The sequence below is a fragment of the Anticarsia gemmatalis genome, chromosome 18 (genome assembly GCF_050436995.1).
Source record: "Anticarsia gemmatalis isolate Benzon Research Colony breed Stoneville strain chromosome 18, ilAntGemm2 primary, whole genome shotgun sequence".
Classification (NCBI taxonomy): domain Eukaryota; kingdom Metazoa; phylum Arthropoda; class Insecta; order Lepidoptera; family Erebidae; genus Anticarsia; species Anticarsia gemmatalis.
In genome coordinates, this window is record NC_134762.1 from 4,794,738 (window position 1) to 4,809,066 (window position 14,329).

Below are 14,329 nucleotides of genomic sequence, written 5' to 3' on the forward strand. Positions count from 1 at the left end.
GGTATGTAATTGTTTTATTGGTAACAAATACTGGTGTTTGCAGCGTTTAGGTGGACAGCAAGGTGAACTGATGAATGATTTAGAGAGAGAAAAAAGTGCAATTTCTCCATAAAAACCTGTCAATTGATAATGTGGTAAGACATTGACTTAATTGTTCGGACCATATGTTGGACATTGTGGTAAAATGCTTTATATTTATTAGTACAACTTCATTCTAAAGTTTTTATATAGTTATCTCAAAAATTAAGGGAGGAAATGAAAATAAAATAATGTTGTAGCTTATGAGTACATTTCGTATTACGTACGTGTTTACGTGCACCAAATAGCAACGTGTACGTTCAATGCAAGTACAGATTTGAATGATATGCTCTTTAGACTATTTAAAATTAAAAAATCACACGTAATATTAACAAAAGTTGTTTCACACAGCAATAAGCTCGCCCGCTATTGCAAGGAACTATAATTGTAAGAAGGAGCATTTCATACACTTCTACCTACGCTTTCCGATATAACAGGTTTTTGTATGAATGTTTCATATTAAAATATATTCATCTACCTTCTTTCTTTCTTATCATATGGTTAGTGGTCAACTTATACTGGGGCCATTTCAAACGTGCGAACTAAATCATGTCATTTTATCGGAGTCTCTCGCACTTACACATTGTCACATACCTATGATTCTTTTGATTATGACGTAGTTCTTACGTTTGTAATGGCCTGAGTATTTGTCAAAGTTGTTCAAGCCGCCAGAAGGCGAGACATGACTTAACGACTATATTCATCTACCTAAGCATTGATCTCCCATAATTGTAAGTCATTCTCTACAATCTCTGCGTACTTGTCCGCCTTGTGTCGGTCTTTGAACAGTGGCCTTAGGGTCTTGAGTCCTAGGCCTAATAAGGCCCCATTGTCCATCAGTTCATTGAGTTTGTTTACTAGTACGGGGTTGTAGTGGAGTCTTAGTAGACTCGGTCTTGAATATAAGTATTGAACGTCTCGTAGATTGTTGCGAGCCCAGTCTTCTATTGTTTTGTTGCCGCTGGCTATCTGTGGACATAGTATTATTAGGTTAGTTTTTATTATGAGTCTATTACATTACATTTATAATATTTCGTCATAGCGTTTATTTATTAAGCGTATATGCTCGCCTTTGTATCATAGTGACTATATTATACGTCTAACGATTACTGCGTATAATAGCATATCACTCAACGTACACAATGGTACACGCGTGCACGTTTATGTACGTGCACACATTCACGTGATTCCGGTGTTATACGGACGTGAATGTACGCGGCTTAAATAAAACCTAAGTGGCAGAGCTACCTTTTTTATTCTAGTTATAAAATGCTGTATAATTATTATACGTTACATCTTTAGAATCTTTACCTAATGCTTTTGAATTTTACTTACTCTGATATCTCCAACTTGCTTGAGAAAGTATGAAGAGAAGTAGAAGCGTAGGTTATCAGGCCTGGTCCGTCTGCTGTTACGTATCCTGATGTAGGAGCGCAACATATTGTAGCCTGTTCGTTTGTATTTGAACACCTAGAAAAAACAATGCATGGAATTCTAGATCACTTTCTGTATTCTTGACCAAGGAACTCTTTCAAGATATGTGTACATTAGATTGACGATATAACAATATAATTGATTAGGTAAAGGAGTTTTGCAGTTTAGCAGGGATTTAAAACTACTCCAAAAATTTTCGTTGAAACATTAAATATTAGGCAAATGGCGCTCGGTATTTCCAATAGCGCTTTGAATTAACACCTTGTTAACATACCTGATAAATAAAGTTTCCAGTAACATAAGAATCAATATAATGCGTCCCATAACTCCTCATAAACCTCCTAATTTCCGACGTATCACTAACATTCAGGTCTTCAATAGCTCTCGACACATAGTCCTTGGCTGCTGCGCCCTCAATGTCATCTAGTTCTACCGTCTTATGTCTTTTAGTCAGCTTGACTAGCACGTAACAGCAGTTGTCGGGATTCGAGTCGTATACGATGCCGAAAGTTCGCATTATTTCGTCGTGGATCCAGTCCCCCATGAAAGCTTTCCACGGCTTGTCTGTGCTGTAAATGTGAAAGGTGATAATTAATTTTAGTAGAATGATTTGCGCTAGCTTTGCAGTATGGCGACTTTTGTCTTTAAAACCGTGTCCAGGGGTTACCAAGATATCGCGTCCACAAGCTTTGCGCGAGTTCAAAATATGCACGTGTTACTTCGCGTTGGCTCATACCTTGAGAATGGAAGTCACGCGCGAGAATCGCGGTAAATTCCCCTTCTTTAGACAAGGACTAAGAATGGACTCAGGGTCAGGAAAAAACTGCTTGATAGCTATTAGATTACTGCTCATAATTTTGAATTTATTTTCATACAAAGCATCAACACGGATTAATGGTTCTTTGTCATGCACTATAATTTTTTTATAGTTCATGTTTAATTTCTAATTTTGTTGAATTGGTTTTGGTTCTTGATATTTTTAATCTGAACTTTCAATTAAGGCTGCGTTAACGGCATCTTTAATATAATCATTTTTGCATTGTTCTTTTCATTTAGACGTAAGATCGAATATGGCCACGTTAAGGTCTGTTGTTCTTTTTTAATAATAATAAAGTTAACACAAATAAGTTTGAGAAAACATTTATAAAGAGTCGCTAGAAATTTGTAACAATTTATGGTCGCGTTCAGGTTAATCTAATATTTCGTATTTGAAATAATGTCATATTTTTCGGCTGGCGACACTTGATCTAGGTCCCATATACAAAAATACCTGAAACCTCATCTCCACTTACCCTTCAATCCTGAAATTCCTGAAATACGCATTGAGCAGATCGTCAAATGTCTCACAGAGCAACACATCCATGTCAGTGATGCCATCGCTGGTGGACTCCTTACTGGTCACGTTTACAAACACGCGGATGTTTCTCTCGTTGAACGGCACTACCACCTCTCGGCTGTCGTAGCCTTCGTAGTCTGCTGATACTACTTGAGTTACTTGGGATAAGTCGCCGTAACTGGTGGAAATATGGGCCTTTGTTAATAAGGAAAATATTCGAGTAAGAAAATATTGGTGTCTTGTTTCGCTATTTCTCGTTTTACCCTACGTTTTTTGCTTAGTGTCACTAAATTTAAGGCAAGAGAAGAGCGAAATTTTAAGCTACCTGCTGTATTATTTCCTAGTAGGAATTTTACTACCTACATGAAATAAATGTGAAGTTCTTATTCCGATTTTGGTCTTACGTAATTGCGATTTTTTTCAAGATACGTACAAGATGTAAGTTGCAAATAATTACAACATACCTACCGTATGTAAGTACTGGACATTTATTTATTTATGTCAATAGTCATTAGGAACCCCCAATTAGGTTTTGGCAATTCCTATATGTGCTTTGCGTTTTAACGAGGCATGATTCTTTGTGGTATAAAATACTCTATAGTCCATACTGAACTCCTTATCGAAATTTGTATTTTCATAGACTTGGGGGAATAACCCCATAGGTTTAAGTTCAGACAGACGTCTACAATTTAGTATATTGACCTTTATTACCTAATTATAATTGAACTCGGCTTTTGCCTGCTGATAAATGTGTGATATAAATTGGATCATTGCTTGAATATAAGTATTTCTACTCGATGAATCATTGAGACTGTGGACTATTTAATTTCAAGTTTATTATATTATTTAAATCTATTTTTGTACAATAATATAGTAGTCATTTCTGTAATTAGTTCTCTTTATAAAGAATCTAAGGTACCTGCGGGTATTAAGGCCTGTCGGGTAATAAGGCCTAAATAACAAAAAACGTACGAAATACAGTAGTAGACGATCAAGATTACAGTCACACAAGCTCAGAGCGTATACGAGTCGCTGCAAAGTGGCGGACACACTCTTGCACTTCTCCCTCCGCAAATATCGTCGAAATCATTCAAAAGTGCGGTTCAGCAGCACGAATTATAAAAATTGACTCCAGTAAAACGTAAGTTGTTTAGAAAATATCATATTTACAAACCTGTATTGACTGTCCGCTTATTAATTAACGTATGCTTGTCCTTAGATTACCGTTTTAAGAGACTTGTAGTTATAAAAATTATATTATTATTCTTTTCTGTAAATAGGTGGTTGGCGGATATTAAGGCCTATAAAATTTTACAATAGGCCTTATTATACTCCTATTTTTTTAACTGCTATATAAGTAGGAGCGCGTTTTTAAAATGTTTGTTAGTGGGTAGTATATACGTAGTTTATATTTTCAATTTATTTATTATTGTTTTTAGTGCATACAGTCACGATGCCTCCCAAAGGAGCATTGTGGTCAGAAGGCGATCTGACAAAAATAAATCACAAAAAACAAAATTATCGGTACGGTCATGCCTGCAAAGAAGATAGAATGGATGATGCAATGAGGCAATGTTCGCGATGCTTCAAGTGGTACCACGAAGAATGTGTCCGTTTGACTGCAGAATATACTGATGATTTTCAATGTCCTGATGGATGCGAATAAGGACAATTTATTTAATTTATTAAGACTACTATGCTTTCTATTGCCTTATGTTAATAATTATTGATGTCAAGAATACTAATTTACTTAGTTTAAGTTGATTTTTGAATAGTTTATAGTATAGGCCTTTTTACCCTACCCTATTATAATAAGGCCTAAAGACAGCGTTTTTTTAAAAGTGATATAATGTTTTAGTTTTAAGCTTTAGAAGCTATTTTTAGTTTAAACTCGGTAGTAATATAAGTTGATGACTGATTATTATAAAAACTGGTTGATTATATTGGATATTCTTCATTTTATTACAAATCTCCCTTAGCTAGGCCTTAATACCCGCGGGTACCTTACTTAGTTGTTAACAAAGACTGTCCGAATAAAGAGTTCAAAGAATCTTAAGCTTTTACCATAAAGAATCTAATTTGCATACGTAAACTTGGCGCGCATATTTAAATATAAGTAAGTCTCTTTTGTACTAAATAATTAAAATAACACTTAATTATTTATAAAATCTATACTTAAATATAATAATCTTTAATAAAACGTTTATTTCACAATCCAATTAAGTAAATACTTACTTGGCAAACACGTCAATCGCATTACCGATAGTAAGCCCGTAGCCTAGGTCATCATCCTCCTCACTATCACACAAAACAGAACAAAACAACACTACGAAATAAACAACGAGCATTTTATAGCACATAATAAACTAATACGCCGCGTGGTAGCGGCTAATAAACTGAGATTTTTTCACATTTTGCTAACAAAACGACAAAGTAAACATCGTGTGAACTTGACCTAACAGATTAGTTAGTTATCGGCGCATGCGACGCCGCGCGAGTGTGCCTGGGCCCGAGTCTCTTGCAACAGATGCAAGCATTTCCTGTTTGCTAAGTTTTACTAGTCATTACGCATTTTCCATCATCGCTTACACTTTATTTCATACTGAGATGAATCGATTCAGCCACGCTGAGAACCGTGACAGACGTATGCATTCAAATGCGATGCGTAAACGTTTAATTTGAAAATAGCAATTAAATGAGACGAATTTGTATAAATAGTTTCTTGTTTGCGACGCTCTGGTTGTATCCTTTGTTTCTTGTGTTTTGTCTGAATCATGCGCCTAACTCATGTATAGATAAGTGGGTTCTCCATAAAACTATTTATATCAGGTTGACTAAATGAAATTATGTTAAATGCGTACATAATGAACTACAGCGTTTGAACATTTCTTGGTACAGTGCTGATTTAATGGTACAAATGTTCAAAATGGATTCAATTCCTAAGGTTCTCTATACAACTTTATACAAGTCCTTTCTCCTACGGCAGGTTTTTGTAAGAAGTATTTAATTTGCAGCAGCCAAATAGTATAGATATTCTGCTTTTGATTGATATGATTTAATTAAGTACATCTTCAGTGGCTTCCGTTTTTGGTTCTGGTGGCGGAATTTTCCGAAAACCGGACCGATTTGGGTGATGAATGAACTAAATAAATTGAAAGTGTATTTAATTGTTAATTATACCTATACTTCTCGCAGTAAAGAGATATTTATTTGGCACTAACTGTAGTTTCTATCTTCTCTGGTTTCTGCCTACCCCTTTAAAAAGAGGCATGATTGAATCGATGAAATATCTTCAGGTGTGAAAGTTTCAAAATTTAATAAAATAACTGATATTGTGTTTCGTTCTATAACATGTCGTCCGCTCTTATTCTTACGACAAAAAATAGTCTAATGGGTCATGGATACATGATAAAGGGTTTGTAATTGTATTCAATTAAAACGTCGTTACTGGGCCAGATATATTCAAACCATTATTTTATATTTATAGTCTGTGATCATTTTTGATTGGATTTTAATTGATGGCTGGTATTACTTTTTAATTTAATTTAGACTTTCTTTGTGTAGTTGATAATAGAAGGAAAGTTTATATCGTTTAATAGAGTGACTACAAACGTTATCGTCGTCTTTGAGTTAACGTAGAGACCCAAAGGATTTCCCCACATTCAGTATGAATAATTGCATGACCAAGAAGATTTTATGAGTATACCTTGTATATACCTACATGGAAACAACAACCTGACTCAAATCAACTCAATTCAGTAAATAATATGAAACGTTGGTTTTTTTGTTAGGTATTTTGTGTACCTATATATCATGCGTTGTCTGTTGGTTTGTAACCCAGTCATGCATTCATTTGGATTATGATTGTTTATATAATAATGAAAAGATCAGTTTATCTTGGTACAAGACAAGCAGATTAATTCTAAGAAATAAAGGCGATGTAATGGAAAATACTGTAAAACGTTATAATATTACATAATTTAACTGGTAGCTTAGGTCAATAATAATATTCATCTAAGCATATGATCTGTTATCTTAAATCACGCATGATAACTTGTTGCGATCACGTTTTGTCACTTTAATGACCTTGCAATTTTACAAACTGGGTACCTACTTGGTAAAACGTTTAAGGGAAAAAATACTCGTGTCTATGGGATTGATTAAAATTAAATAATTTATTATTAATGTAGGTCAAAGACAGATACTTGTAATTTTTAAGAATAAAGCAGTTCCATTTACCGTCAGTTTGGAAGGTAGAGCCAATGAGAATAACTGCTAATAAATTCCTGGCCACTCTTTTTAATAACCAAATATTTTTTACAACTTTTCTAATACAATACTGTAATACGTGACTAAAAGAGTAATATGTACCTACCTACCCCCGATAAATAATTCGGACTAAAATCAAAGGTTGGCGTGATGATGCTTACCGCAGGGTATCGTGTTATAACCCAGGTAACTGGGTTATGGAGGTCCGCCCAGCAGTCGTTCCATGTAAAACACTGGCATTCAACTGCATCCGGTGAGACTGGACGCCGACTCCAACATAGTTGGAAGAAAGACTAGGCCGATGATGACCTAAGGTTAGCATGTTTTACACTCTGAGTAAGTAAGATATTATTAACTTCATTTAATATAAAATTAGCCAATACTAAGAACAAAAATCAAGGTTGGTTCAGACGTCGCTCATTCACTCGCGCGATAACCCCGGCTCACCTCTTGTGTGAATTAACCCTTATCTCTGTTGAACGCTGGGAATTCGACAGTCGACGGGCAATTACACTTGCGTGTTATAATTGTGACCAGTAAATATGACCTCAATTCACGTAAATGACAATTTTGTAAGCGAATAAAATGTTGTCCTGGCCGATTTTAACTGCGGCGGCCAATTTTATTGAAACCAGTCGACTATGCTGAACTTTGTTTACAGTGGACAAGTGTGGGCATGATACACCAACATCGGCCGAGCGCTCCGAAGCATGAAGGTCTACAACCTCAACTTCTTAACTTCGGACAATCTCTGAGAATTTGTTTAATAGAAAAGAAGACTAGCCCGACCCGGGATTCGAACCCGAGTCCTCTTGCGCGGCAGTCGCATACACTACCGACTGCGCCACAGAGGCCGACAATTTTGTAAATAGAGCATAACTGACCCCCGGTTTCTGAGTACATTTAGCGGTAGTAAGAAGGATGGATGGATGGTGTGATGAAAATAAAAGATTAAGGTAGAATTTATATGAGTGGGAGAAGAAAGCACGAGACGGGAGTTTACTTAACGTGGAATAAGGACAAAAATAGCGACGTGTAAATCCAACGCCTCTTGTGATATTGGTATTTTTATTTGGGTTACCTACTATAAAAGTTATTTTAGAAACACGAAGTCCACCTAGACTGACTAGGAGATGCTAAGTTCAAATATTATTGTGCCTCCATTCATGGACGGTTCCCAAAATTTTCATTATAAAAATGGTGTCGTAAATAAGAGGCTTGAGTCGTATTAAAAAAAATGTGGTATCTAGTTTAAAAACTATTTGCGTTGTTACCAAATCAAAAAATATTAAATAACAATTTTTTTAATCATATCGAAAGGTTCTTAGTTGCTATGCAAATCTACTTCCTTAACTAAGTAGCTACCCAATTCCACTCCAGATTATAATATTTAGACTGTCTTTAAAATAAGGTCACACAAGCATTTATCAGGAAAGTAAACTAAGTTGTTGTTTTAACTAATTCTGGGCTAAACTTGTTGTGACACAAAGAATTACAAATTCGGTGCTAGCGGATGGCACTAATAGAGTGGTTTTTGACGTCTTTTAAGATAATTAGTCCAGTCTCATATCTATACTAATATTATAAAGCTGAAGAGTTTGTTTGTTTGAATTTGAATCACATCACGAACACATCTCAGGAACTACTGGTAAGATTTGGAAAATTATTTCAGTGTTAGATAGCTCATTTATTGAGGAAGGCTATAGGCTACCAGTTAAAATGTTACCAAAACGGGGAAAAAATTCACCCATTCTCTCTTATGTGACGCAAACGAAGTTGCGCGGGTCAGCTAGTTGAATTATAAGGATGTTAAAGTATCGCGTTAATTGCTGAGTAGAGCAATGGCATTACGATTTTGGTGTAGGTATATTTTGTTTTTATTGTAGTTCATTGTTAAGTAGTAGGCTCAATAGATGACAGTAGTATCGTCCATTATAAAATGCAAAGGTTTTGATACATATTTATCTATTTTTCTTCCTATTTATTAAACTCAAAACTTTTACTTTTTATAAAAAACTGGAAAGCATGATATAATATGAATTCATAATTAAGTTATACGGGTTATTAAAACGTCAGTATCAGTCACAAAATAACTTTATTTTATCAAAATAATTATATTTACACCACCTTAGTTTTACTTATAATTTATTTTTATCTACTTAAACCAAACTAAATGCACATCGAGTTGATCCCGCGTCTTATTGCAACATCGCGTACGAAATCGCTAATATTGCACGTTAAAAAAATATTATTGATATTTATAAATTGGTCATACTTATATAATCTATGGACAGAATATAATATTGTCTATGGATAAAATATTGAAGGTTCTATGTCGACTTTTATAATTATATATTTATATGTACATATAAAAAAAATATTACATTTATATTTGCTGATTTTATATCTTTTTCTAGATTGCAATAGTCTTTTGTGATATTATTATCATACAATTTCACTACAAATTGGCACTTTTGATTTTAAAATGTTATAAACATTTTGGATTAAATCAATATTTATACAGAATACTTGATTTTACAGTTAAGGACAGTAGCGCCCTCTACACGCTAGATATATAAAATGGAAGACTTGAAAAGACTTATAGCCGAATTTAAGGCACATTTTCAAATGTATTTGTACAAAAATATATACATCTTGAATCAAATCCGTGTCATAATACTTTATTATTTATATGATATATTTGTTTTAGTCCATGCTTCTATATTAAATATTAATATTAATCACAAATAATAGTCCTTTTATAGATATAATTATATTACCTGGCAACAAATGTTATATAAATATTTATCGGATTATGGACGTGTCAGATTAGCTATAATAGCTATCTACTGGATGAAGTGACAGCAAATGTATGAGATAATTTGCCAAAATACTAAATTCCACCTGGTAAACTATCTGATATTTATCGAGAAGTGGTGAAACCGGCCCTTAATTTTATCAATTTTCTTATGTTATTTTAATTTTTGTATGATGTGACAAAAACTGATACTTAAATATGTTTTTATAAATGTTAATTCTAATACATAGCATTTCAGCAAAATGTATACGACTAGACTTAACATTTCCGTCTATTGATTTGCTTTAAATTTAACCAGGCTGTTAAAATATTAATATTATTTTATATATAATAAATATTCGTTGTTTATTATACTTAGGACATTTAATGCATTGATTTGATGAGATTTACGGCATTGCCCGCGTCGTTACCCCATCATTATTTTGTAAAATGGCAACCCTTTGTTAGAGAAATTACAACGCGTTTCAGAAATATTCACTCACGACTGACTGATACATGATTTGGTTGATCAAAATTATTGTCCTAGCATTAAATTATACTTCATGCCTATAAAGGTTCTCATTACATAGAATCGATACTAGAGTGAAATGATGCTAAGAAATCACGAATTATTCAAAGAATACGCACTGCTATCTTATGTTTGATTGAAACATATTTATTATGATTTATTTATTAACTGTTTATTCATTTACCTATTTGAAAAATAGTACTAATAGTGGCTAGTACCGTTCTTCTGTGTAACAGAGAGCATTAAATCCATCACCAAAAAGTAGACCTAGAAGTTTAGCTATTATCAAAATCAATCCTGTCAGTCAGTCCTGGGTAAACTTTTTAAAACATAACAATGTCCATAACAACCGGGCAAAGCGGTCAATAACTCTTACACCTAACATTTTATTACATAAAAATAACTACTTAAAATACAATTAACTAAAATACATGTCACATATTACTCTCCCATAATTTCAAATAATTGTCTATGACTTCTTCGAACCATTTCTTCTTCTTCGCATCTTTGAATGCAGGGGATAATGTCTTTAATTCTAATTGTAATAAGGCTTCATTTCCTAAGAGCGTGTCTAGGCTTCTTAGGAGGGACGGCTCGCCGTGTAATTTTAATAAACTAGGGTAGGAAAATATGTAGTAATGGACTCTTAGGCGTTTTGTTGCCCAGTTCTCAACTGTTTTGTTGCCGCTTGCCACCTGAAAATAGAAATTACGTTAGTTAAATTGAATATGTAACGTACAGTTTTACGACAAGTGAATAAGTATTAGATAATCTGTCTGCTAGATAAAGTGACAGCTAATGTCAAACAACTGTCAATATTTAATAAGGATATCTGATACTTATTCAGGAGTGATGAAAATGGACTTTGATAAATGAATGAATGAATGTAACCCATGCTTGTTTTACAGTTATGACACGTTTTTTTCGATAATGAGTAAGTGTATGATATCAATGAATTGAAACAAGCAATGGACGATGATCATGCAATTATTTTGAACAATTTTTATGGATTTAGTATGAAAAGTTGCAAGCATGTTTTGTTATTATCTTTACGTTGATGATATGGATGAGAATATTTTGTTTTTTCAATTTTTTCAGTGCAAGAAACTAAATCAATATTTCAAATACAAACTGGGTCTTGGAAACCATTAAAACCCGGTAACTTTTAAAAAAGTATTTCCCAATATATTACAAGTTTTTCAGTAGTTCTATTGTTGTTATTGTTACCTTAATCTGGCCAATATGCTTAGCATGCCATGGTGAGAAGTAGCCCTCCAGCTCCTTAGCAGTGATATCAGCCACTCCTTTACTCTTTAACCTCTCTTTGATCATAGAGTAAGCTGTTCTAGAGAACACAAACACCTGGAGTGAGAGCATAGACAATATTTTATATTGTATTACTTTTTAATTTGTTATCTATGGCGTGTACTCCAGGTGTGATTGTTTGGACTGTTTTGAAACTTCTTTTCATTGTTTTTCTTTTTAATATATTCGCTTTGAATAGTTACATACTCCCTCTTTCTCATTCAACTTAATATTATATTTTTAACTTAATATTATTGGTATATTCCACTTCCCTCTTGCGGTGTTACTTTGGGTGGTAGCTGGGAATTTTCTTACCAGTTGTCGCCCCGGGGACTATGCTAAAGGGAACTACTGGGAATATCTACTAAAATAACGCCGCTCTATCACTTTTCCCTACACGATGTGAGCTTAAAATATGTCCTGCAATACCGCTTTTACTGTTTGTCTGTAGAAACTTATATTGTTATTTATTATTGTTAAAGACAATATCTACATACCTGATTGTAAAATTCTTATGAGGTTTTCTTTTTTGAGAACTCTCTGTTTTTTGAAACAAAAGTATTTCGTACTTATTTAATTTAAAAAGAATAATCTAATCTTTGTTGAAATAATTTTATGACATTTATTTTATCCATCTAGGTAGATAGATTTTTTTTTATGTCTAGCGTAACTTTTGCATAAAGTACGGCCGTAGTTCCTACACAGGTACGTAAACGTATAAATAATGAATGGTTAAAATGAATTGATGCGAGATGAAAGAGAGAGAGGATGCTTAGAAAGTATGATAACGTTCGTTATAGTTTAAACCATTAGTATATTTCCTTTGGTTTAAAGACAGGCAAGCACATAGCAGGTAAGTAGTATGCTTATGTTGTATGATGATGGAATGAAAAGAAGTCTCTTGCAATGACATCCATGTTAAATGCAAGCTTTGTAGCGTGAGCGATGGATGTTTCATGCAAATAGGTCTGATACTACAAACTTTAGTAAATAAAACATTTTAGAAATGTGAAATTATGTCTGGGTTTCAATTATACTGTAAAATACTTCTTTATATTTTATTGTAACCGAAACATTACTAATTTAAATAATTAAATAAAGTTTATTCTAAACTGAACTGTTGCTAGGTATAACTTGTAATTGAATGGTGGAAAAGTTACTTTATTTTGTGCCTTAGAGTTGACTATATTTACGGTACGGCAGTAATAATTTCACATTAAATAATTTCATATAAAAATGTAGTTTGTTTGTAGTATCAGGCCCTAATTGACACACAGTCCAAACCTTCACAGCGCCGACATGCTCGGCGAAGAGCGGTGAGAAGAAGTTGTTCATCTCAGCGATCGGTATGTCAGCGACACCGCGCGACTTCACACGCTCCTTGATCCGGGAGTACACGCCGCGGGAAAATACAAATACCTAGAGAATTTATAAAATATAATAAGATACAGGAAATAACTTGAGTGTATTTGAAGTTTCAGATTTTCCAGATCTATACTTCAGAACAACGCCATCTAGCGGTGACTTTTGATAGACCGTTACAAGTAAGTGCCACTAGATGGCGCTGTTCTTAGTTTAATTGATAGCTCCTTGAAAATATTTTTTTTTTGTATTATTTTAGTAGTAGTTTTCTCAGTAGCAACAAAAACTATTGTTACTAGTTTTTTTGCCATGCCACATGCGCATATATCCTCTTTTCGCAAGAAATAAACTTCTATAAAGCCCACGAAATACAATACCGGGCGGCCGGGCGGTACAATCTGTAGATATGCCTTTGACAAGACCTGTACAGTGTTCTGCACTTTGCAGGATAAAATATTTATTAATTGATATCTGTCAACAACCTGGGAATACCGACCCACAAGTCTCTTGAGGTATATTATACCGGGTTTCTACCCGGTATAATATACCTCAAGAGCTTATTGAAAAACTGTTATCTCACCTGATAAAGCGAGTTCCCAGTGATATATGACGCGATGTAATGGGAGCCGTACTTCCTTATAAAGTCGGCTATGGAGGCGGTGTCTCCGAGCGTGGACTCCTGGATGGCTTCGAACACCACGTCCTCCACACCAATGTTCCCGGGCAGGTCGCTGAGCTTCGCTGTCTCACGGAACCTGGAGTCAGGAGGAAGTTGGGTTAGTTTTAGAGGAAAAGGTTGAGGTGTTGCCGGATTGTTATTTTAATGTTAGTGTTATTGTGAGATTTTGATGTTACTTTTAATTCACTTTTTTTCATAAAGTTAAATTAAAGAATAAACTGTTGTTAGTTACTTTATTTTGTTACTTAGATCGACCAGTCTAGGTAATATTCGTGTATTATAATCATTAAGCCAACTTCAGTTATGCCCTGTCTACGAATAAAAGGAATCAAATTACTTTTAAGTAATCTTTTTTACATTACACTATAATATGAGCAGTTTAAACTAGCCTACAGTATAGGTAAAAAAAGTAAGGTATGTACTCTTATTTTAAATTTAAATAGTTTTTATGGTAAGACTTACCTATTTTAAAGCACGCTCACACATAGGACAGGACTTAAAGAAAATAATAAAATTTGTTCATATTAAATCATAAACTTT

General features: G+C 34.0%; 2 protein-coding genes across 3 annotated transcripts in view; both read right to left on the bottom strand.

Moving 5' to 3' along the window:
* Nucleotides 1-3: 3 nt before the first annotated feature.
* On the bottom strand, nt 4-5,416 carry LOC142980438 (torso-like protein). Its single transcript, XM_076125817.1, has 5 exons — nt 5,084-5,416; nt 2,805-3,026; nt 1,787-2,081; nt 1,414-1,548; nt 4-1,047 (listed from the first exon to the last, which is right to left on the bottom strand). The coding sequence occupies exons 1-5, from the start codon at nt 5,206-5,208 to the stop codon at nt 787-789; spliced, it is 1,038 nt and encodes a 345-aa protein (XP_075981932.1). The 5' UTR covers nt 5,209-5,416; the 3' UTR covers nt 4-786.
* Nucleotides 5,417-9,195: 3,779 nt separating this feature from the next.
* tsl (membrane-attack complex domain containing protein torso-like) overlaps nt 9,196-14,329 on the bottom strand; it is a 68,792-nt gene continuing 63,658 nt past the window's right edge. Inside the window, exons 5-7 of one of the 2 annotated variants that reach the window (XM_076126015.1) lie at nt 13,691-13,865; nt 11,671-11,805; nt 9,196-11,138 (exon numbers count right to left, since the gene is read on the bottom strand). In XM_076126015.1, coding sequence (XP_075982130.1) covers nt 10,878-11,138; nt 11,671-11,805; nt 13,691-13,865 — 571 coding nt within the window. In that variant the 3' untranslated portion in view covers nt 9,196-10,877. Of the gene's footprint in view, nt 11,139-11,670; nt 11,806-13,032; nt 13,168-13,690; nt 13,866-14,329 lie in introns of both variants that reach the window. The other variant, XM_076126014.1, reaches the window with a different exon arrangement.